At 48.7% G+C, this 24,165-nt stretch overlaps 1 protein-coding gene and 1 long non-coding RNA gene across 2 annotated transcripts; both read left to right on the top strand.

The window, feature by feature from the left end:
• The first annotated feature begins 994 nt into the window (after positions 1-994).
• Positions 995-2,806, top strand: FZD2 (frizzled class receptor 2). Its single transcript, XM_003414500.3, has one exon. It carries the CDS (start codon positions 1,010-1,012, stop codon positions 2,708-2,710), a length of 1,701 nt encoding a protein of 566 aa, XP_003414548.3. The 5' UTR covers positions 995-1,009; the 3' UTR covers positions 2,711-2,806.
• Positions 2,807-2,977: 171 nt separating this feature from the next.
• On the top strand, positions 2,978-14,701 carry LOC135228084 (uncharacterized). Its single transcript, XR_010318339.1, has 3 exons — positions 2,978-3,714; positions 9,559-9,666; positions 12,058-14,701. It is a non-coding gene; the product is annotated as an uncharacterized LOC135228084 (long non-coding RNA).
• The last annotated feature ends 9,464 nt before the right edge of the window (positions 14,702-24,165 follow it).

The following is a 24,165-nucleotide window of genomic DNA, read 5'->3' as shown; positions in this document are numbered from 1 at the left end:
CGCCCCGGAGTCCGGGCCCCTTTAAGAGCCTCTTAAAGAGACCGACTCTTCTTTTCCAGAGAGTAGGGGAAGGGGGGTGGGGCGAGGCGAACTCCTTGGAGTCTACATATTCGGTGAAGTGCAACTTTTGCTTGGACTCCTTGAAAAAGAGGTGAGAGAAAATAGGCTTTGTAAACTTTTTTTTTCCTTTCTTTAAGTCTCGTGGGTTTAAAATGTCCCCCCACCTTGATCTGAAAAATTGAACTGGATTGATGGGGTTCCAGGTACGGGAGGGGGTGGTAGAAAAATGTAAAGAGCTCCTGTCCAGGAGAGCGCCTTGGTCCCCAGAAGAGGAGTGATAGAGGTTTGAGTGGCCTGGGTCTGCCGTAGCTTTAGAGAATGTCTCCGGATCTCGCCACCGCGACTCCGGAGAAATCCCGAGCTGGACAAACAGCCCTTAATGTAATAATAGCTTGTCTCTTTAAAAAGCAAAAGGCGGGGGGAGTTTTGTTGGCATCTGGTTTCTGAGCTCAGCATGTTGTGGCTGACCAATCCAGCCCTCGGGGCTGGTCCCCGGGTTTGAATCTGATTGGCCGAGAGCATATTTTGGGACGGGGCTTCGAGCTCGACGGGGCGGTTTCCAAGATCCCATTTTTGGGGGGATGAGGAGAGGGCGGGGCCGCCGGCGGGGGCCCCCTTGAAACCGACTAATTGGGATCGGAGAGGCCGAGGTGAGGGCTGGAGGAGGCACAAAGAAGTCGTTGGGCGGAGAAGGGAGGGGAAGAGGAGAGAGAGCAACGGCGCGCGGCGACTCCGGCGGCTCAGTCGGACCGCGGCGAGCTAGCCGGCAGGCGCACCGCCCCCTCCCCCCGCCCGGCCTCCCCAAATCTGCGGCCACGAGCAAAGTTTGCAAAGAGGCGCTGGAGGCGGCGGCGGCGGCGAGGCAGCGGCTGGGAAGGCGCGCGGTCTCCGGGCTGGGGGCGGGGGCGGGGGGGGGCGCCCGGGAGCCGGGTGGGGGGCGGCGGCCAGCATGCGGCTCCGCAGTGCCCTGCCCCGCCTGCTGCTGCCGCTGTTGCTGCTGTTGCCTGCCGCCGGGCCGGCCCAGTTCCACGGGGAGAAGGGCATCTCCATCCCGGACCACGGCTTCTGCCAGCCCATCTCCATTCCGCTGTGCACGGACATCGCTTACAACCAGACCATCATGCCCAACCTTCTGGGCCACACGAACCAGGAGGACGCGGGCCTGGAGGTGCACCAGTTCTACCCGCTGGTGAAAGTGCAGTGCTCGCCCGAACTGCGCTTCTTCCTGTGCTCTATGTACGCGCCGGTGTGCACCGTGCTGGAGCAGGCCATCCCGCCGTGCCGCTCCATTTGCGAGCGCGCGCGCCAGGGCTGCGAGGCGCTCATGAACAAGTTCGGTTTTCAGTGGCCCGAGCGCCTGCGCTGCGAGCACTTCCCGCGCCACGGCGCGGAGCAGATCTGCGTGGGCCAAAACCACTCAGAGGACGGCGCCCCCGCGTTGCTCACTACTGCGCCGCCGCCAGGCCTGCAGCCGGGTGCTGGGGGCACACCAGGCGGCCCGGGCGGCGGCGGTGCGCCCCCTCGTTACGCCACGCTGGAGCACCCGTTCCACTGCCCCCGTGTCCTCAAAGTGCCGTCCTATCTCAGTTATAAATTCCTAGGCGAACGCGACTGCGCGGCGCCCTGCGAGCCGGCGCGGCCGGACGGCTCCATGTTCTTCTCGCAGGAGGAGACCCGCTTTGCCCGCCTCTGGATTCTCACCTGGTCTGTGCTTTGCTGCGCCTCCACTTTCTTCACTGTCACCACGTACCTGGTGGACATGCAGCGCTTCCGCTACCCCGAGCGGCCAATCATCTTCCTGTCGGGCTGCTACACAATGGTGTCCGTGGCCTACATCGCGGGCTTCGTGCTGCAGGAGCGCGTGGTGTGCAACGAGCGCTTCTCTGAGGACGGTTACCGCACGGTGGTGCAGGGCACCAAAAAGGAGGGCTGCACCATTCTCTTCATGATGCTCTACTTCTTTAGCATGGCCAGCTCTATCTGGTGGGTTATCCTGTCACTCACCTGGTTCCTGGCGGCCGGCATGAAGTGGGGCCACGAAGCCATTGAGGCCAATTCGCAGTACTTCCACTTGGCCGCGTGGGCCGTGCCGGCTGTCAAGACCATCACCATCCTGGCCATGGGCCAGATTGACGGAGACCTGCTGAGCGGCGTGTGCTTCGTGGGCCTAAACAGCCTGGATCCGCTGCGAGGCTTCGTGCTGGCGCCGCTTTTCGTGTACTTGTTCATTGGCACGTCCTTCCTCCTGGCCGGCTTCGTGTCGCTCTTCCGCATCCGAACCATCATGAAGCACGACGGCACCAAGACGGAGAAGCTAGAGCGGCTCATGGTGCGCATCGGCGTTTTCTCGGTGCTCTACACGGTGCCTGCCACCATCGTGATCGCCTGCTATTTCTACGAGCAGGCCTTCCGCGAGCACTGGGAGCGCTCGTGGGTAAGCCAGCACTGCAAGAGCCTGGCCATCCCTTGCCCGGCGCACTACACGCCGCGCATGTCGCCCGACTTCACCGTCTACATGATCAAATACCTCATGACGCTCATCGTGGGCATCACGTCGGGCTTCTGGATCTGGTCTGGCAAGACGCTGCACTCGTGGAGGAAGTTCTACACCCGCCTCACCAACAGCCGGCACGGCGAGACCACGGTGTAAGGGAACGCCTCCGGCCCAGGTGGGCACCGCGCCTTCCTCCGCGGGCTCTTACAGACTCCTTATTTTATTTTTTTAAATAAAGAACAATCGAAACCATCTCTTTTTTAGGTCGATTTTTAAAAAGAACTCTGCCCAACACTCCTTTCCAGGTTTGTAATTAAAACTGTAAATAGTTTTTGTAAATTATATATTTTCTATTTAAAAAAAGAAAAAGCAGCGACGGGCACCAGGGCTGAACGGGGGGTGGTTGGGTGGGGGAGGGGGGAGAGGAATTGAGAGGATTTTCTCCGTAAGTGCCCTTATAAAAACCGCCCACCACTTTGGTTCCGTTTTTTTTTTGGTGCTTTGGCAGGGCTGGGGCTGCTGAAGAGGCACCTAGCCTGGGCGCTGGTTTTTTTTTTTGGCTTGGAGGAGTTGGGAGTTCGTTACACTTCATCTTTAAAAGCCAAATTTGTGAGCCTCCTCATTGACACTGGGCCGGTAGAAGCCGTTGGATATTTTCGAAGAAGACTTGGATTCTTTTTATTTTCCTGCCGTCCCCGCTTTTATCCCTCCTCACTTGTCCTGTCTTTAGCTCAATCTTTGGTAACCTCCCAACGGAGATGAAGACGTGGAAAAAAAAAAAAAAGTTAAACAGGAGTGGTGGTGGGGAGAGGGCGGAGATCATGTGAGGGATGGCCTCCACCCCCCTGGCCCACTCCCCTGCGGTTAGGAAGATCTTTCTCCTCTGACTTTTCTTTTTTCAACTAGCTGCCCCAGGCTTGAAATGGGCAGAAAGTGCATTGTGAAGTGTTTTGAAACGAAAACATCCCCTTCACCCCACCCCCGCACGCACACACACCACTTTTAGTACCAATCCTGACCGCCTGCATTTTTTAGGGAGAGCGTTAACTTTTAAAGTATTTACTCACAAATGTTGGGGTCTTAAGAGCTCCTTGCACGTCTCCTCGCCTTTCCGCTGCAGTCAGCCGCCCCCAGTCCTCATAGCCTTTTTGGCATTTCAGGTTAGCAGTTTGCGGGTTGATTTGTGTGTTGTGTGGGTTTTGTTTTGTTTGGGTTTTTTTTTTTTTTTTTTAAGTAGTAAAAGTGGGTTGGGTTGGAGGGAGGGGAGGGATGGGCTGGTGGGATTTTAGTTTTCCTCTGCAAAAGACTGATTTCTTTTTCAAACTTGTGGGGGGGGTGGTGGTGGGGAAAGGTGGGTATCTGTGCTTCGAAAGAAGGCCCTGGGCAGGCTCTTTGTGAAGGTGGGGGTGGGGTTGAGTGTTTACAAGACATTCTATATCACAAGATTGATCGACTGTTTATAACAGATGTTTCTTATCTTCCTCCTCCCACAAATAAAAGTCAAGACTTTTCTTAAAAGTTACCAGCTTGAGAAGTGATGTATAAAGTATCTTTGACGCTGGTATGAGAATTCCAGTTTCCAACACACATCATTTCCCTCAACTATTTGGAATATTTTAGGAGTTTAATTCCAAAGGGTGGATTAGAAGACGGAGGGGTGGGGTGGAACAAGTATGCCACATAACTCAAATTTTCATCATCTCCCGATTCTTGATAATAGTGCAAATTAAAAGCTAATCATCGTAATAAAGTGCATTTAATTATCTTGAGAGATGGAGCCCTTTAATTGTATTTAACAGGGTTGTAACATTTTATTAGTTTAACCAAACCACACCTCCCCTTTCTCTTTCCCCCTGCCTGTTTGGTGGGGGTAGGGTGGAGGGGTGGAGATAGGGCTCTCAGCCCCAGGCCTTGCCTTTTGAGCTGGATAGTGATGGAGAAAATGGTGCCTTACTACCCTTTGTTGGCTGTCTTTTGGAACAAGGGAGAAAGTTAGAAACCCTACTTCAAAGTGTTTGTGTTAGTTTACGTTGGGGGAGGGAAACTGGAAATGTTTGGTGGTAATTGAAGTCGAATGTGGGGCTTTGTTTGGAATTGTGTGAAGCTTGGGGATTCCAGCAGGGCCCCACCCCTAAAATATATATGTATGTATATAATTTCCCCCAAGTTATTTGTGCCAGTGGCTAACATTTTAAGTTGAAACTAACTTTTTGTAAAATGACATATGTGAAGTTTCAACATGAGGTTCCCTCAACTATCGAAGAAGGGCGAGGGGGAGGTGTTACTGCCCTGTAGCTCCATTTGTTACTGGATTTTAAAGGAACCCCACAAGGGCTGCAGAAAAGAGTTAAATTGCAAATTATGAATGCATCTCTTGGAAATAATGGCCAAAACCCTTGAATCTGGTGGGCTTTTCCAGGGGCTGGGATTGAGCCTGGTGGAAAGAGGAGTGCTCATCTCTCGCTGAAGGTTTGGGAAGAGACTCGCTGACCTCTGAGACCCCATCCCTGCTTGGTGCATTTAGGGTACCATTTTCTCTGGACCCTCACCTTGAGGGCAGGAGGAGATGGTAGACTAGCAACAATTACCCTTTCCATCCCAGAGTGGGGGTGGGAGGAAGGGAATTTTCGTAAATATTGTTCTTTCTTTCCAACCTCTCTTCCTCAAATGTACTGCCAATATAGGGGAAGAAGGCCTGAGAAAACTGACAAAATACATTTTATGGCTAGGGAGGAAAATAGATTCTCCTTACCGTTTTGGAAAGGAAAGATCGCATACATGCCTGCCTTTCTCGAGGGGTAGCCAAGGGCTGAATTACCTTACAGAAAGTGGGAGGCGGGGAACCTTCCCTGCTGCTCTCCTGCTTTAATAAAACAGCTCTTAGAGGAAGGGAAGCTTTACTCCACTTTGTAGAATCTAGGCTAGTGGGGGAGAAAGTGTCTTGGAGTGTAGTCCAAAGGTCAAACTCCTGAGCTCACTGCCATACTGGGAGAGGGTCCCCATTCCCCTGATTGGAAGAGCAGTTTAAAACGTGGATTTGCAGGTCTGCTTTTGCAGATTTCTAGGTCTCCTATAGGCAGGAAACTGTTTCCAGGTTGTAAATGGGTTGGTCGCTCTCTGGAAGAGTAAGCTTCTTGTCTGGTAGAGGGTCAGGACCCAGAAGGAAACCCCTCACCTGAGGCCCCTGGGCCCAGGTTGGGTCTCAGGGCTGATTTCTGCCAGCTTCTTACCCTCACCACTGTGGCTGGCTCTCCTCCTGACTCCCTCCTTAATGATAGGACTTTGATTTTCCAAATCCAACTCCAGACTCTTCTCCTGAAAACGTTTCCGTTAGTTACAAACTCTGCCCTTTAAGAGGATCTTTTAAGAACCAGCCCTGGAGAAGGCAACTTCAGTGTTCTAAGACAAAATTCTTCTGTACATATAACCAGAGAGCCAGGATCAGGCTCTCGGGTCAGCAGGACCTGGAGCTGCTGACTTATGGATTATTAAAAAAAAAAAAAAACTCCAAGAGTGTTTGGGCCCCTGATCTGGGTTGGATTCTGAGGGTGGGGAGACATTGACCCAGGGTGCAGCAGGGCATGTCTGGGGCAGCAAAGCTCAAGCTCCTGCCAGTTCTGAGGTGAATCATCCCCTCTCTAGCCTCACTGCTTACTGTAGCAGGGTCCCTTCTCTAGACTCACTGTCTTCACGTCTAAATGAGTCTTAAACTTCTGGGGCTCACTGACCCCTCAGAGCACCTGAAAGATCTTTGGACCTTCTCTTGGAAGAGTGCCCAGGCCCATGTGAACAGACAATTTTGCATGTAACTTCAGGAAGTTTATGGACCATCTGTCCCCTGAACTAGTAAAAAATAAAAAACTAGTCTAAACATTTTCTAGCCCTGATCACTTCTCTAAAGGGCAACTTTTACCTCCTCAGATTACAGTGTCCCCCAATCTCTAATCATCTTTGCTAAGGAAAGGAGGGTCAGGAGGGAAACCATCAGGCCAAAAAACCCAGAACCCCCTGAAACTGAATTACCCACTCATTCCTGACCCTCACTCAGGGCAAGTTATCAATATGGAGTAGGGTAGAATGAATGTATCATACTGTAGTCAGGGGGGAAAAAAAGGGGAGGAGAGAGAAAGAGGGCCCGGCCATGTGTGGAAAACACAGACTTTGGCATGAGACCATTATGGAGTCAGTCCTGGCTCTGCAGCTTACCAGTTGAGGATATTTCTTAACCTGTGAGCCCCAGTGTCCTCATCTGAAAAAAGGCAATACATAGTACAAAAAACTGATGCTGAGACATATCATGGTTTAAACTTGCCTCAGAAGTTCTGTAAATAAAAAAATCGTTTTTTCTGGGGGGCGGGGGGAAGCAATAGACCTCTGGCAAGGTTGTAGGAGATAAACCAACAACAACAACAAAAAACCCATTGCCATGGAGTCTATTCTGACTCATAGTGACCCTGTAGGACAGTAGAACTGCCCCGTAGGGTTTCCAAGGCTGTAACTTTATAGAAGCAGACTGCCACATCTTTCTCCTGCGGAGAACTACGGATCTTTGGGTTAGCAGCCGAGCACTTAACCGCTGTGCCACCAGGGCTCCTTCGAACATCAGATAAGATGTGTATACAGAGCTGGCATAATAGTAGAAGCTCAATAAGTTGTACTGCTTTTCTAGTTACTTGGATAAATTTCCAAAAGTAGAATCACTGGATCAAAGGATATGCATTTCTTCAGGGCTTTTTAACCTGTAGTTTCTGATTAGTTTTAACAAAATGGAATGGTCTTCCCTGCTCCCAGTGTTTCTTCCTGATCCTGGGTTCCAGCCCGGAGCCCCTCCTAGGCTAGTGGCTCCTTGGGTTTGTGGTGGGCGGTGTTTTTCTCCCTCTTTATTCTCAGATTAGGACAGAAATGTCTTACCCGCCTGAGTGAGCAGGGCACACTCACAGGCAGGCTCCTTCTCCAGTGGCTTTGAAGCTGGTTAATTAGGGCTAGGGCTGTCACAGCTGGCTTCCCCTGCAGCCCCCCTCCTGCCCCAACCCCAGATGCCTTGCCTTCGGCTGCAGACTTGCAGGCCCTTCAAGCCATCTGCGAAGGACCCAGGATTTGAGGTCAGGAAGGGCCAAGGAGAGGTAGCTGAGAAAGGACAGGATGGGACTTGGGACATGGAAAACGAGCTCATGGACCACTGAGTTCAGAGACAACTGCCCATGCCTGGGACCACTCCTCACTCCTGTAGAGCCTGGAGAGGAGCGGCCTGGGTTGGGGGCTGAGCCATGGGCCCTTTGTTTGAAAGCCAACCTCTCTGAAGGCTCCAGCCTCCCAACCTAGCCCTTATAATTAGCCCCAATCAGAGTGTTTATGTCTCAGAGCCCCGTGATTTCATTCCAAACCTGGGGGGAGGAGAGGCAAGGGAAAGGGATTTGTGTGGGGACAAACTAAAGGGAGGGTGGGATGGGGGTGAGGAGACCAGGGGTGAGGGGAAAGGAGGAGGGCTGGGAGTGGGGCGGGCAAGTGCTCTCAGCTTGGCCATCGCAGGGGTCAGGACCCCTTCCTGGTGTAGTTGGCACCTGAGCATCCTGACCCTGGGCCAGGGCTGCCCGCCTTCAGGGCAGGCTCTGTGGGTGGGTGGGCTTATGCCAGTCGGAAATGGCTTGGATATCATTAACTCAACTAATCACCAGTCTCAGCCTAGTGGGAGGGGAGGGGACAGCCCAGAGTTATGGTTCACCCAGGAAGCTCCAGTCTCCCATTCTTCCTCTGACTGGGACCTGAGTGTGCCAGGCTACAGAGCTGCTTACATTGTGGAGTCAGAGGGTGGGCAGGAAAGAGATGTGGGAAGGGAGGTTGCTTCCCCTTATCTCTGGCCTTGTGGGGGAATGTGACAGGAAGGAGGGTGCCTGAAGTGGCAGGCTGGGGAGCAACAGCAGGAATTGTGGGCAGGAGGGCGGGAGAGAGGATTCCCAGCCACTGTTCCCAGGCGGCACTGGTTGTGTCCCAGACTCAGCACACTCCCCCCCCCCGACCCCCCCATCCCAGGGAACTCTCTAGAGGGGGATGTGGCTTGTAGGAAATCTGTGTACTGGGTTTGGTGTCCTGTTGGGGAAGGAGACAGAGTGTGGGATCTGTACTTGTAACTCCCTTGCTTAAAATCCTGCCAGGGTTCCTCCCAGCCTCTGTAAGAGTGCCCAAACTCCTTCACTCATTCAGCATATAAAGCTCTCCATCATCTGGCCCTTATCTCCCAGTTGTGCTTCCTGTTGCTGTCTCCTACACTCCTGTGCTCCAATATCCTGAACGCTATGTTCTCTGACCAACCATGTCCCATGACTTTGCACATACTGTTCCTGTGCCCAAAATATCCTTCCGTCCCTTTGGCCTGGATATTAACTGCTGGTACCTCAGACTCAGGAGTGCCTGGGTAGAGCAAACAGTTAAGCCCTAGACTACTAGTTGAAATGCTGGCAGTTCAGACCCACCAAGAGGAACCTCAGAAGACAGGCCTGGCAATCTGCTTCCAAAATGTCACAGCCTTGAAAATTCTATGGAGCAATTCTACTCTGCATACATGGTATTATGATTGAATTGTGTCCTCCCAAAATGTGTCAAGTTGGCTAGACCATGGTTTCCAGTATTGTGTGATTGTCTACCATTTTTTCATCTGATGTGATTTTCCTATGTGTTGCAAATCCTACTTCTGTGATGGTGATGAGGCAGGACTCAATCTACAAGATTAGGTTGTATTTTAAGTCAATCTCTTTTGAGATATAAAAGAGAGAAGGAAGCAGGAAGACATGGGGACCTCATACCACCAAGCAAGCAGCACCAGAGCAAAGCGTGTTCTTTGGACCTGAGGTTCCTGCACTGAGAAGCTCCTAGACCAGGGGAAAGTTGATTACAAGGACCTTTCCCCAGAACCAACAGAGAGAGAAAGCCTTCCCCTAGAGTTGACACCCTGAATTTGGACTTCTGGCCTCCTAGACTGTGAAAGAATAAATTTCTCTTTGTTAAAGCTATCCACTCGTGGCATTTTCTGCTGTAGCAGCACTCAATAACTAAGACACATGGGATCACCATGAGCTGGAATTGACTCAACAGCAACTGACAACCTCAGAACTCGGGTAAGGTAGCCCCTGTGCAGACTGCCATACCCCCATCTACTGATAACCTCTGTCCTCAGCACTGGCTTCTCACCTGTCACAGCACATCACACTACTATTAGTTGTCTGTCTCCCTTCTGGATTGTGAGTTACTGGAGGCAGGGAGTGTGTTTTGTGTGTCTTTTATCTCAGAAGCTAGCAAGATACCTGGTACATAGTGGGCGCCTAAGACCACAGGCTTTGGAACCTGGGCTTGAATTTGGCTCAGCCACTTGCTAGCTGTTGAATTTGGACATGTTACTTAACCTCTCTGTTCATCATCTGTAAAAGGGAATGTAATTGTATTTACTGTGCAAGACTGGTGTGAGGATTAAACAAACTAATGAATATAAAGTGTTGAAAACAGTGCCTAGCACATAGTAAATGATTAATAAGTGCTAGTTAAGCTTATTCATTCATGTGTTGGCTCAGTAGATATATATTTAATGCTTACCACGAGTAAGGTACTTTCTAAGCCCTGGAAATGTACAAACTCAGTCCCTGCCTACATGGAGCCTACTTAGTTTGTTCAGTGAATGAATGGATATGTATTAGGTATAGTGCTATGAGTTTATCTGTTTTATGTTTTGTTAAACAAACTCACTATGTAAGTGTTTGGGACTGTTTCCAGGCTTAAATATGAAATCGTGACATATCTATTTGGATAGTATAAATTAAAAAATTGGGGATAATCCCTTATAAACTTGACATATGTAATCCAATATTTGGAGCATATGGAAAAAGCTTGTCCAGGGCAGATGGTCCTGTAAATCCTACTGCCCAATCTTCACTGCTAATGAGAATGTTAAAAAATAATTTGTGTGCAAAGCAAAGTCATTATTCTCATACAAATATAGGATGAATGCATCAAAAATTTTCTTTGACTCATTAATTAATGAGGAAGCCAGTAAGATGTTAAAACCAATTAAAAGGAGAATCGTAAGAGTAGAGGCATGTATAGGCCATCAGGAATGCTGAAATAAATTTGCTTGATGTAAAACTGGTCAGTATCCACTAGGCACTATCCATTGGGCAATAATTAATGACATCTCCACCAGATACAATTTGCATTTTTATGGATAAGAATCATTTCCATTATTATCAGTTTTCTGAGTTCTAAAATAGTTCATCTGCAATAAAAGCTAAAGATAACTTGCAAGGACACTCAGCAATCTTTTTGACCATTTCAAAGTGCTTCACGATTTTCCTTGGCAGGAAGCTCTGAACTCAGATATCTCAAGATGACAAGTGCCACTCACCCCTCCAAACAGAGAGCTTAAGCGCTAGTAGGGAGCCCAGTTCCACCCAGGGAGAGCTGGAAATCTTCCAGACATCTCCAGGCTGCCACAGCCTTGTTCACCTATTCTTCCCCATTCCTAGTTCACTGGTTCTTCTCTTATCTTTTGCCTTCCTCTGTTCTACTCCACTTCCTCATTCACATCCCCTCTAATTGATCAGCCAGCTCGTTTATCCCTCTACGTGGTAACCCAGAAACCCATGGTAGCAACCATTTATTGAACACTTTTTATGAGCCAGAAACTGTGCTAAGCACTGCTGTTGTTTGTTACTGTTGAGTCGATTCTGATGCAGGCCGACCCCATGTGTGCAGAGTAGAACTGTTGCATAGGGTTTTCAAGAATGTAACCTTTTGGAAGCAGATTGCCAGGCCTGTCTTCTGAGGCACTTTTTGGGCGGGTCAAACGGCCAACATTTAGGCTAGTAGTTGAGTATTTAACCGTTTGCACCACCCAGGGAATTTCTATGTGCCACACACTGTGCTAAGCACTATACATTCATAATATCATTTACTGCTCAAAATAACTATGAAGTGGGTACTACCTTTACCTTAAGTCACAGAGTATTAGAGTAACTGAAGTTCATGGAAGTAGCTTGCCCAAAGGTGTCTATCTAGCCAGAGCAGAGCAAAGGCAGTCAGACTCTTAACCACAATGCCAGAAATAGAAAATGGGGTCATTTCTCAAGCCAACTGTAATCTCTTGGTACTGGCTACCTGGAGTACTGTGTTAAAATGGTGTGATAGTTAAGATTGTGTGTCAACTTGACTGGGCCATGATTCTCAGTCTTTTGGTGGTTGTATAATACTGTGATCACTTCCCTGTTGATATTTGATATGTGATCACCCCTCAGGTTGGAATCTGCTGAGTGGTGCCATGGGGTCGGGGCCTGTAGCAGCTCACTGCCTCCTCAGCTTTCCTTTCTCCATCCTCCCGCACTACTTCCTTCCTGCTCATCTTGCCAAGGCTTTTGGCTTTTTCTGGGTCCTGCAGCTGGCTCTTGTTCATCTGACCTCTGGTTCTTGGGACTTGAGCTAGCAGCTTATCTGCCAATCTTGGGATTTGTCAATCTTCACAGCCTGTGAGCAACAGTCCTGCTCTTCGACCTGCTGATCTTGGGTTCGCCAGCCCCTGCAGCTACGTGAATCAGGAGAAGCCTTGCAGTCTTGCCTGCCCATCTTGGCATTCATCAACATTCACAGTCTGTGAGCAAGAGCGCTGCCCTCTGACCTGCTGATCTTGGATTTGATAATCCCTGCCGCTATGTGAATCAGGAGAAGCCTCTATCATGATCCACGGACTTCGGACGTTTCAGACTTTAAAATTGCGTGAGCTGTTTCCTTGGTATGAATCTCTCTCTATATATATATTTATATGCTTTACTGGTTTTGCTTCTTTAGAGAACCCAGCCTAAGGCAGATGGATTCTGAGCTATTAGCTTGATTTATTGAGACAGAGATCTGGGGTCAACTAGTAATGTCTGCCAAGGACATAGACTGGAAGAATGTAAGGGTTGGGCAAGCATGACAGATATTTTTGTCAGGCTGACATATATTTGTATATTGCCTCTTGCATCATCTCCTGACCATTTTTTTTGACATTGCTGATGACAGCCTCTGCCTTCAAGGTCTGAGCCCTCAGTGTCTGAATCACAATGCCAGTCTTCTAGGTCTTTGTTACTCAAAGTGTGATTCTATCCATCCTCCCCACCCCCAGCAGCATCATTGCCTGGGAGCTTGTTAGAAAATCAGAATCTGGGGTCCCACCACATTCCTACTGAATCAGGAGCTGCATTTTAACAAGAATCCCAGGGGATTTGTTTGTACATTCAAGTGTGAGGAGCACTGGTCTAGAGTACATCCTTTTTCAAATGCACCTGCCCCTGCCTCAGTAGCCAGAATCATCCTCTTCCAGGAAGATGCTGGCTCAGGCCCAGGTCTAAGTATTCCCAACAGGCTCTAATACTTAACCCAGTAGAATCAGGTGGATTTATGGACCATTTCAGTTGAGGCATGAAGACTTCAGGACATCTCCCCCCCACCCCACTGGAAAAACCTTACAGGATTCTCTGGCTTTTCTCACTAGAGGTTTAAGTGCCTCTGGATCTGCTGGCCACACCTCTATAGCTCAGCACCACGTCCATTCCTATTTGAGAGTCTTCAGAGTCTCCCCAGGGCCTCAAGAATCCAGCCCAAACTGTCCACCCTACCCTTTGAGACCTTTCCCTTTCTCACACAGGGGCCCTGGGAGTTCAGGTAGAGTTGAACAGTGCAGAGACTCAGAGGAGAAATAGTTGCTGAGTCTAGAAGCAATAGCTGCTCATTCAATCATTTGTTCAACCAGTGTTTGTTGAGAATATTCTGTGCCAAGTGTTGGAGATATAGCAATGAATACAACGTGGTTTCTGCCCTTGAGGAAAAGAGTCATTTAAACAAGTAATTACAATATAATGTGATACAAAAGGCAAGTGCTAGGGTTGTCGGTAAAAAGAAGGGATAAGGGCATTCCATTCAGAAGGCAAAGGCATGGAGGAGTGAAAGAACATGGCATGATCAGGGACTGATAGGCAGAACAGTGTGCCTGGAACATAGGATGAGTGTAGAGGAGAGTGGCAGGGCTGATCTGAGTGAGGATTTGGGGCTGATCCCCAGCAAATTTTAAATCTCATACTGGCTTCCTTGGGCCTGCAGCACATGTCCACCCCTGCCTGCTCTCTGCACCCACTTAGGGGAGATGATCTCATTTCTATACTGACTTGAGCCAGTAAGAATCAGGAGACATTTACAGACACAGGCACACAGACACAGACACACACGAGAGGGCATGTCAAAGCCAAACATTAGCAGGCTTTGGATCTGTGCCCTAGCTCCCAACCCATGACTGACTGGATTCCATCCTTACTAACAATCCCTTGTTCACACCAACAGGAGCAGGAGTGGTCAGTGAATTAACTTCCTGGGCAAGAGCTCTAAGGCAGGACTTGAGGTCTCCAAGACGTGAGACATGGCTAATGATGGGGCAGGTTTGGCCACACAAATGTACCAGATATGACAGTGTGCCTGTGCCTGTGCCTGTGTATATGGATATATATGTATGAGTGTATGTGTGCACAGCTTGGGGAAGGGGTGTGTGTTGGTTACCTCTCAGTCTCAGGAGATATAACTCCAATTCCTTGTCAGAGAAGGAAAGATAGACTGTTCCATTGATACCCGCCCGGGATGAATGTGAGAAACTTCTCTGGGGGGTCAAAAATTGAGGTTTCTTTAAAACATAACTTCAAATTCTTTGACATTTTTATGGAGAGGTGAGGTCTCTGTTCCCTTACCTTGAACTTGGACTGCTTTGAGCAATCTGGGATGCTATGGGACAACGAGGCTGGATCATGAAAGGCCATGCAGCTTCAACCTTGTTCACTGGAACCCTCACCCTTTGAGCTGCCTGAGCTGCAAGCTAAGAAGTCAGACTACCCTGAGGCCACCATGCTGGAGAGGCCACGTGTAGGTGCTCTGGTTGATAGTTCTTCCTTAGCCCAGACTTTCAGCCTTTCCCACTCACACACCAGATATGTGAGTGAAGCCATCTTGGATCCTCCAGGCCAGCCCATCCACCAGCTGAATTTCATCAGGTATCCTCACTGACACCATGTAGAAGAGAAGAATCATCCAGCCAAGCCCTGCCCAAATTCATGACTCATAAAATTGTGAGATACAATAAAATGGTTGTTGTTTAAAAGCTACTGAGTTTTGGAGTACTTGTTATGCAGCAACAGGTAACTGAAATAAATAGTTATAATAATTAAACTTACAAAGCACTTACAGTACACCCATCACAGTTCTAAGTGTTTCTGAACCAGGGTAATACCTTTGGAAGCAAAAATCCTAATCATTGAGATGGTTTTAACAGAAATTTTACTTAGCTCTGGTGAAAATGGATGTGTGTGTGTGTGTGTGTGTGTACATTTACACACACGAATACATATTTGCACCCATAAGACCCTAGAAGGAGCTAGTCCTTTTTGCATCTCTCCCAGTAATGGCAGAAATTGAAACCAAGATTTTTGGTCCAGTGATCCTGTTACATGAGGCAGGTATAGTGGTCCAGAAGGAAGGGGTAGTTTCCAAATCCACTGCTGTCGAGTCAATTCCGACCCTATAGGATAGAGTAGAACTGCCCCATAGGGTTTCCAAGACTGTAAATCTTAACAGAAGCACACTGTCACATCTTTCTCCTGTGGAGTGGCTGGTAGGTTCGAACTGCCAACCTTTCAATTAGCAGCCAAGCACTTTAACCACTGCACCACCAGGGCTCCTTTCTAAGTGTTTGACATGTATTAATTCATTTCTTCCTCAGAGAAGGATGCAGAAACCAGAGCAGTTAAGTAATTTTCTCAAGGTAACACAGCTTTTAACTATGATCACTCACGCTTGAACTCAGGCAGTCTGATGCCAAAGCCCATGCTCTTAACCCCCGCATCAGACTGTATAATGGCAGAGATTAAAGGGACCTTCAGGATCACACAGCTGAACTCTTATTTCATAGATAAAGAAATGAAGACCCAGGGGAATTAGATGAATGGCCCTAGTACTCACAGTCATTTTGTGCAGAGCCAGGACCAGATCCCAAGTCTGCTGACTTTTAGTCCACGGGGAAAAACAGAATGGAACATTCTTTTAGATCAATACCCCTCCCTACCCCTTCCTTCTGGACCACCATACCTGCCTCATGCAACAGGATCACCAGACCGAAAATCTTGATTTCAATTTCTGCCATCCCCAGGAGAGATGCAAAAAGGGCTAGCTCCTTCTCAGTCTTATGGGTGCAAACATGAATTCATGTGTGTGTGTGTGCCTGTGTGCGGACACAAAGCCATTTTCACCAGAGCTAGGTAAAATTTCTGTTAACACCATCTCAGTGATTGGGATTTTTGCTCCCAAAGATATTATCCTGGCTCAAGGTCCTTCAACAGGAATTTCTCTTGTTTTTTTTCTTCTTTTCCTACTTTGTGTCATTTAAAGTGGACAAACTATGACTACATTTGGTAGGCAGCTTCTAGGAAGCCCTCCATCATAGCTGGACCTAGTGACTTACTTTTTTTTTTTCTATTACATAAATTATTTTATTTTTATTCACACATTCATTCAAATCTTAAAAGTGTTTTTCAAGATTCAATGAGGGGCTAAATTTTCAAAGTTTGTATCTCATTGTATCAGTCATCCAGGACTTGTTAGTAATTCAAAAGCCTTTAATTGATTTATGTCTGGAAAGCCAAGCAAAAGAATATGACGTCTCTTGTTGTAAAGCAAATGATGGCAGAAAAGAGAAGAGATCCAAAACAAAAATTGATCTAGAGTGGGTTCCCCTAAGAGTAGGATGGATGCATATTTTAATTTTTACCTTTTTTTGTGTGTGGCGTGCTTTAGGTGAAAGTTTACAGCTCAAGTTAGTTTCTCATACAGAATTTTTTACACATTATTATGTGACACTAATTGTAATGCCTATAATGTGACAGCACACTCCTCCTGGGTGTCCTGTGTCCTGTCCCTTTCTGCCTTCTCATCCTTCTCATCCCATGTGGTCTTGTGTATCTGCTTGAGCTAAGAAGCAGATCTTTGTCTGAAGAATGGACTTCAGGAATGGTTTTAGTTCTGGGTTAACAGAGCATCCAGGGGCCATGGCTTCGAGGGTTCCTCCAGTCTCAGTCAGACCATTATTATGTCTGGTCTTGTTACGTGAATTTGAGTTCTACACCACACTTTTCTCCTGCTCTGTCAGGGACTGTCTGTTGTGTTCCCTGTCAGAGTGGTCATTCGTGGTAGCCGGGCACCATCTAGTTCTTCTGGTCTCAGGCTGATGGAGTCTCTGGTTTATGTGGCTCTTTGTCTCTTGGGCTAATATTTTCCTTACGTCTTTGGTGTTCTTCATTCTCCTTTGCTCCAAGCCGGTTGGGACCAACTGATGCATCTTAGATGGCCGCTCACAAGCTTTTAAGACCCCAGATGCCACTCACCAAAGTTGGATGTAGAACATATTCTTAATAAACTTGGTTATGCCAATTGACCTAGATGTCCCCTGAAACCATGGTCCCCAGACTCCGTGACTTACTTCTAATGAATCGAATATTGCGACTATGATAGATGTCACTTCAAGGTTATAAAAAGACTGCAACTTTCATTTTGAGCACCCTCTCTCATTTTCTGTTGGATTGCTTGGCCTGGGGGAAAGCAGCTGCCATATTAGGAGTCAGCCCTGTAGGAAGGCCCATGTGGTAAGGGGCTGGGACCCACCAACAACCATGTGAGTGAGCTTGGAAGCAGATTCCCCTCCCTGCTCTGCCCCAGTCAAACCTTCAAATGAGACCACAGTTCCAGCCAGTAGTTTGACTGCAACCTCATGAGAGATTTTGAGCCAAAGGCACACAGCTAAGTTGCACCCAAATTCATGATCCATATAAACTGCAAGATAAGAAATATTTGTTATCTAAAAGTGCTAAATTGGGGGTAATTCATTTTGCAGCAGTAGATAACTAATACCATGCATACTGAGGAAAATTTAGGGTACATACCATTAAGAACCAGGTATAAAATAATTCTTTCCTTGATTCTTCCATCCATCCATCCATCCATCCATCCATCCATCCATCCATCCATCCATCCATCCATCCATTCATTTACTCACTCTTTCAACACACTTCCACTGTACATCTGCCTTACCCCAGGGGTGAAAAGATGAATGATACTATTTCTGCCACTGAGGAATTCCCAGTGTAGTGGGAGAGGCAAACTTATAAACAGATAATTAAAATTCTAGTAAAAAATGCTAATAGAGGAAGATTCAAGGTGTCTGGGCAATATAGAGGAGGGAGAAAAGAACTCTGCCTGGCGATATGAATAAAGCTTCATAGAGAAGATATTTGGGGTTTGAGGAGCAAGTAGAAATTTGTCAGGTAGGCATGGGGAGGAAGGGCATTTCAGGTTAAAAACTTGCTTTGACCAATAGTATGCAGGAAAACTGATACTGTTTTAGTTCAGGTCTAGGTCTTAAAGGGCCTGGCAGCTTCCACTGCTTCCCTCTTGGAAGCCAGCCCCACATAAAGAAGTCCAACTCCCCTGCAGGAGAAAGAAGCTACATAGAGAGAGAGGGAGAGAGATGCCCTAGGGAATGAGAGACTATGAAGGCCCAGCCAGCCTCCATTCCTTCTAGCCACCCCAGCTGAGGCACCAGACATATGGGTGAAGCCATCTTGGATGTTCCAGACCCAGCTGAGCTGTCCCAACCAATACCACATGGAGCATAGACAACCTGTCCGCGCTGAACCCTGCCCAAATTGTAGAATCATGAGCAAATAAGATTGTTGTTGTGTTAAACCACTCTGTTTTGGGGTGGACTGTTACTCAAAAGATAACTGAAAAAGGGAGGGAGGGAATGGTGGGGAAGAAAAGCGATGAATTCTTGCCCATCTATATCTTAGAGTTTCATAACCACAGTCTGCTGCTTTTCTTGTTTTTATTTTTAAAACCCCGGTATCCCTGCAAAACACCCACAGCTTTATAATCCAAAACTTCCTGGAGGAGGTTCAGGTGTCCTTATCTATTGTTACTCTATGATGCCCACAACAGCTCAAAAATCCAATTGCGTATTGATTACTGTTTCCTTGGGTCCATCCAGAATTGGTTCTAAACCCACCTGCGGTTTTCGTGAAGGGCTTTTTTTTTCCTGACTTCATATTCCTGAGGGAAATGTTATTTTTATTTTTTTGTATTCCTCACAATTTCTAATGTAGGGCTCAATAGAAATACCACTAAATGGCAGATGAATGGCTAAATCATGCTCACTTAGGAGAGAGTGGCTGCAAGGGATGGAGGCACAATTCCAGAGTTCTGTCCCTAACCAAAGCCCTTCTGTTTCTCCATGTATGCAAGGAAAAGGCCTCTTTTCGTTCTTTCCCTCCAACTCAGGAGCTGGCTCCATAGTTGGGGGGTGGGGTCATGTATAGTAATGATGAGTTAAAGTGTTCAGACACCATCAGGGGCTGCTGTGTGCTGGGTGGGTTTGGGGAGCCATCCCCTCTGTGCCTCTATGAAGGAATGGCTGGGTCCACAAGGAAGCAGGTTATGTGGACAGTGTGATTGATGGAGACAAAGACCTGGAGAGGTCTGTCTGCATTCCTTAGCAGGGGCCTGGGGAAGGGGGCAGGTGTGTTTGCCCTGTGTACATGGAGGAGAGAGGGTGGGGTGACAGGGCCTTGTGATGACCCCATGCTCCCTGACTCAATGAGCAACTATCAAGAGCTAAGTTGGCCTTTATCTGCCTCCTTGTCTTGGTGTACCTTGCCTCCCCACAGACTGGGGCTTCTCAAGGCAGGGGCCACACTGCTTCCTCCATATTTTCCCGCCAGGGCCAGAGAGACCTGGGGACCCTCCATTTAATCCTCATTGACTGCTCTTGGTCGCCTCTCCAGAGCCCTTTTTCTTCATACGCCTGAGGGGATGGAGGATCCTCCCTGTGCCCTAAATCCAGCTCTAGTCACAATGGAATCTAAGAAGGAATTCAGGAGAAATCCTAGTCACCTTCTCATATTCAAGATAAGGAAACTGAGGCCCAGATGAAGGAAGTGACTTGTCTGAAGTCCCCAGCTGGTTCATATCAGAGCTGGGCCTAAGCCTCGGATTTCTCAAGTCCCAGGTCAGTGCCCTCTGCTGCTCACACAGCTTCACTGACTTCTCTTCTTTTTACTATTCTTTGTCCTTTTCACTTCTCTCTAGCATATGCCCTATGGTCAGGATACTTCCATTGTGGGGTAGGGAGTGGCTGGCAGGCAGCCCTTTCTGTTTTCCTAAGTCAGTGTCACACTTACTGCATTTTTGAACACTGGGAAGTAGACTGGCACACACTCGTCTACTTTCAAACACCTTCAAGTGGGTGCCACTTGACACAGTTGCTCATGCTTGTGCATAGAGACCATGCATACCCAGACACACACGTACACATACCACTGTTAGGTCACCCACACTCTCCACCACTTTCCCCACTCAGATGGACGCTAGCACAAACACAAGTCACAGGTCTCCTCACCTGGCCTCATCCCTGGTGTCCCATAGGTGGCTTAACTGTAAGCAACAGGACAAAAATAGCTCAACGACCCCCTCTGACCCTGGATTCTGAGGCAGGAACAACAAGATGGAAAGGTTCAGAGGTGTCAACACAGGCACATCTTTATCCACTGATGACTCCTGCCATTGGGTCCCTAAATGTTCCTCCCTGGGGGGATAAAGGGAGAAGGGAGACCCCATTTCTCTTTCCTGTTCCCCCTGCCCCATCCACCTTCTTGATAAGAATCTGTTTGAAGGAAGCCCCTGCCAGGCCATGGATTCCAGCAGGGATACAGCTGGATCTCTTAAAACACAAGGGGAGATATTTATCTTTCCTCTCAGCTCCCTTGCCCCCTCTCCACTACCTCCTCCTGGGTATTACCAGACAAGGGCGCTGCCTGGGGAGACAAATCAGGTAAGATTGAGCTGGGCCCCTGGTACCTACTGCTAAGAGTGTGAGCAGTGTTGGAGGAAGGGTAGGCAGGAAATCAGGGTGGGAGGGGCAGGTAGGGCAGGAACTAGGATGCCTCTTCAGAGTTTGTTCAGCTCTTCTCTCTTCCCCACCCCACACCACACCTCCCCCAGCTATTAGTGCGCCCCACCTCTGGAAAAGCTGAATTGGGATTCGATCCCTGGCCAGTTGCTGGAGTTCCGGAGCAGCTGTCCCAGGCTTGGGGAGGGGGGAGGGGGCCAGGAATGCTGGGGCTGAGGCCTGGGCTGCCCCAGACAGAGCCGGCTCTGAATTCTGGGAATGTTTGTGCAGCTGGAGCCCATTAGGGGAGGGAGCCGGGCCGCTTATTAATCCCAGCCTTGTTCCCCCCACCCCCAGGGGCCAGGGCCCTGCACACGAGTGGAGGAGAGGGGGCTCTGGTAGGGAAGGCCGCCCCCAGCCCTCAGCCCCCCTGATTTTCTGAGTCTCAGACAGGAGCTGCAGAGAACTGCCTGGTGCACATGTGTGTGTGAGCGGTATACACCCACATGTGTGAGGAGATGAGTGTGGTGTGGCACCCAGTGTGTGGGTGTGTGTAAGGGAGCTGTGGGGGCCTTGGTGAGGTTTGATAGAAATGCTCCTACCTGAAGGCAGGAGGCACAGAGTGGTGGTGTTGGGGGGGTGCTGTATATTCCTCAGGGATCCTCACCTGCCCGTCCCAGCTCCTGCTGGCCGGCACTGTGGCTGGTGGGAGAAGAGAAGGAGGGGATGAGTTCTTGTTGCCTTAAGTATTTGAGTGTGTACACAGAGAGCTTAGGAGTGAGTATAGAGGCAAAGCCTCCATGTGCAGCCATGCAGGTTGAGTCCTACAAAAACTCCAAGGTTGCCATTTAGAGACTTTGAGGTGAGAAGAATCTCCTGGGGTTGTGCAATGTATGGACCTCCTAAGCCACACACAACGCTCCTGGGTGTAGGCTGGGAGTCTGGAAACCTGGGTTTGATTCCAAGCTGGGACTATTGTAGGATGTGGTACAAAGGGTGGTGGCACTGAAACTAAAAATGCCTGGCGTGGTATTCCACCTCTCCTGACTATTTGTGGGGTCTTGGACACATTTCTTAATGTCTTTGAGCCTAAATTTCCTTTATCCACAAACTGGGATAGGCCTGTTCTATGTATCTCATAGGATTGTTGAATAGATCATATTCATTTTTCGTCCGTCCGTCCATCCATCCAACACTTCTTTTTTTAAAAAATAATATTCATTGTAAGAAATATCTTGAAGATCTCCCCCAGTGTTCCAAAAGACAAATGATTTTTGAAGTCCGAATGTCTTCCTGCGTGTTTAGTCAGAACTAAGAACTTACACGAAAGGAGAAAGAGGGAAGAAAATATTAAAATAGAAGGGAGAAGAGGGAAAGAAATAAGCATATACATACAGTAAAGCCTGCAAAAGCCGGAACTTGGCAACAAACACTTCTTGAATGGCTACTATATGCCACGCACCCTGGCCATTGAGAGCACATACTTAATCTTATGGGGTGGAGTGGGGTTAGTCACACCAACAGAGTGTAAATTTGGAAAGTGCTCTAACCAGGTGCCGTGGAGGGTGGCAGATGAAGCACTGCTCTCCAGCCTTTTACATACATGTTCTTAGGTTGCTGTCTATGAAGGTGCTTTGTATACTGTAAAGCTCAGCCTAGTGTGGGAGGTGGCTGTGTCAGGATCCTCTGGGACAGGGATGAGGCCCCCATGTATGTACTGCACCCACTGTGACCCTGACACATCTCTGGGTCAGGGTCACAGTGGGTGCAGTACATACATGGGGGCCTCATATTATTATGCTAAGCACACAACACATCTTGTTGTGTGCTTAGCATAATAATATCAGAAATGTTCCAGCATTAACTCTACTAGGACTGGGGCAGGTTGGCGGTTGTAACAAAAATCCCAGCAGCTTCTTTGAGAGCATAGAGGGAGGCTCCTTGATGAGTTCCTTAGAGAGGTGGTGAGCTTTGAGGGCCTTTGCTGAACTATGGTCCCTACTCTTCCTGGGACATGGTAAGAAGGAGGGGCTGGGGTGAATGAGAGAGGGAAGGCCAATGTGGCTGGGTGGGGCAGGAGGCTGGGGAGCTTTGGAGAGGGAGGTGTCTGCCTCAACCATCCCCAGAGGCCTTGACCAAGGGGAAAAAGAGAGACCCTTCCTCTCACCCCTCACCCTCCCAAGACTCCCTTAGTTCAGAGGGTCTCCAGATTAGGAAGAGCTCCCTTCAAATCTTCAGGGAATTTCCTAGGAGAGCTAGTGAGACAGGAATTACAGAACACCAAGGTAGGTAATTGCTGTGACAAAAATTTGGAATCTTAGGATGGGCAAGGAATGGGAACAGCTGTCTGAGAATTCCCAAGTTATGTTCCACGGTGGTGGACCCAATGGCCCCAAATCCCACCAGCCATTTCAGGGGTAGATAGTCTCTTAACTGGGTACTCCTCATCCAAGGGCCTCCCTGCTCTTAGGTCCCAGTCCACATGGCTAAAGGGCTAACACCAGGCTGTCTTGGTTGAAGAGAATCATGGAGGTGAGAAGAAGGCCCACAAAATTCTGGAAACTCAGTTTTTTTTCTAGTCTAATAGGGGAGACAGTCCCTGCCCACAGACAGCTCCCAGTCTAATGGGAGGGGAGACATCATCTGTTCTCTAGGAACACCCAGAGTGATGATAGAGACATATCTTATGTCCTTGGGAAATCTCCAGTCTAATGGGGGAGGCAGGACATGTGTGCGCGCACACACACACACCCCCCCCCAAGATATAAAGAGCCATAACATGAATAAGAGATGATCTAATGAACCAAGTGCCAGTTATGGGCAGTCAACAGTGGTGGAATGAGTGACAGAGGAGAAGAAATGAGGAGTTAACCAAAGAAAGCTCCCTAGAGGAGGACCCTGGGTCTGCAATGGAGTGGACTACAGTTGGTTGGGGAGAATGTTTTACTATACACGTATCCCACTATCTCCTCTCCTCCTTTCTGGGGGAGGGCTGTGGAGAGTACTGGACTGGAAGATCAGCTTTGTGCTGAGCTCTGACACTACTTTGCTGTGTGATAATGGGCAAGGCACAACCTCTCTGAGCTTCACCCTCATCTGTAAAATGTTGAGACTATACTAGTTGATCCCTCAGGGCCCTTCCAGCTCTAACATCCTAGACTTCCTGGTCTGGCCCTCTCACCCCTGCTTCCTCTCCCTCAGAGCCTCCCCGACCCCTGCCCTTCCTCTCAGCCTTCCATTTGGTCTCTTCTGTAGGCAGGTGGTTCAGCCAGCTGCTTGGCTTGTGTGGAGATGAGATCCCACCCACAGTGTGGAGTGGTGTTGGGTGGGGGTGGGCTGTGACCTAAGGAGTTGGTGGCTGGGTTTGGGGCTCAGGCTGAAGGCACTGAGGTGAGGACATTGTATTTGGCAGCTTTTCCCAATGCCCTCAAGAAGGGGAGGTTTGTGGGGAGGGGAAGAAGAGTTGTCATGGTTCAGGCTGTGGTGGGTCTAGGTCCCTTGAGGAGGTCTGGGAAGGCCAGGCAGGGAAGAACAGGTTGAACTCCACTTCCCCTGAGCTGGGGGACATTGAGGCTAGAGTTGGGCCAGGCTGGATGATTCCTGCAGCTGTTGGGTGTGCTTGTTG

The sequence above is a fragment of the Loxodonta africana genome, chromosome 18 (genome assembly GCF_030014295.1).
Source record: "Loxodonta africana isolate mLoxAfr1 chromosome 18, mLoxAfr1.hap2, whole genome shotgun sequence".
Lineage (NCBI taxonomy): Eukaryota > Metazoa > Chordata > Mammalia > Proboscidea > Elephantidae > Loxodonta > Loxodonta africana.
Note: the sequence above shows the minus strand (reverse complement) of the source record. Positions and strands in the feature narration are given on the sequence as shown.

Coding starts and splice junctions, on each gene's coding strand:
- FZD2 (XM_003414500.3), top strand. CDS start 1,010: ATGCGGCTCCGCAGTGCCCTGCCCCGCCTGCTGCTGCCGCTGTTGCTG.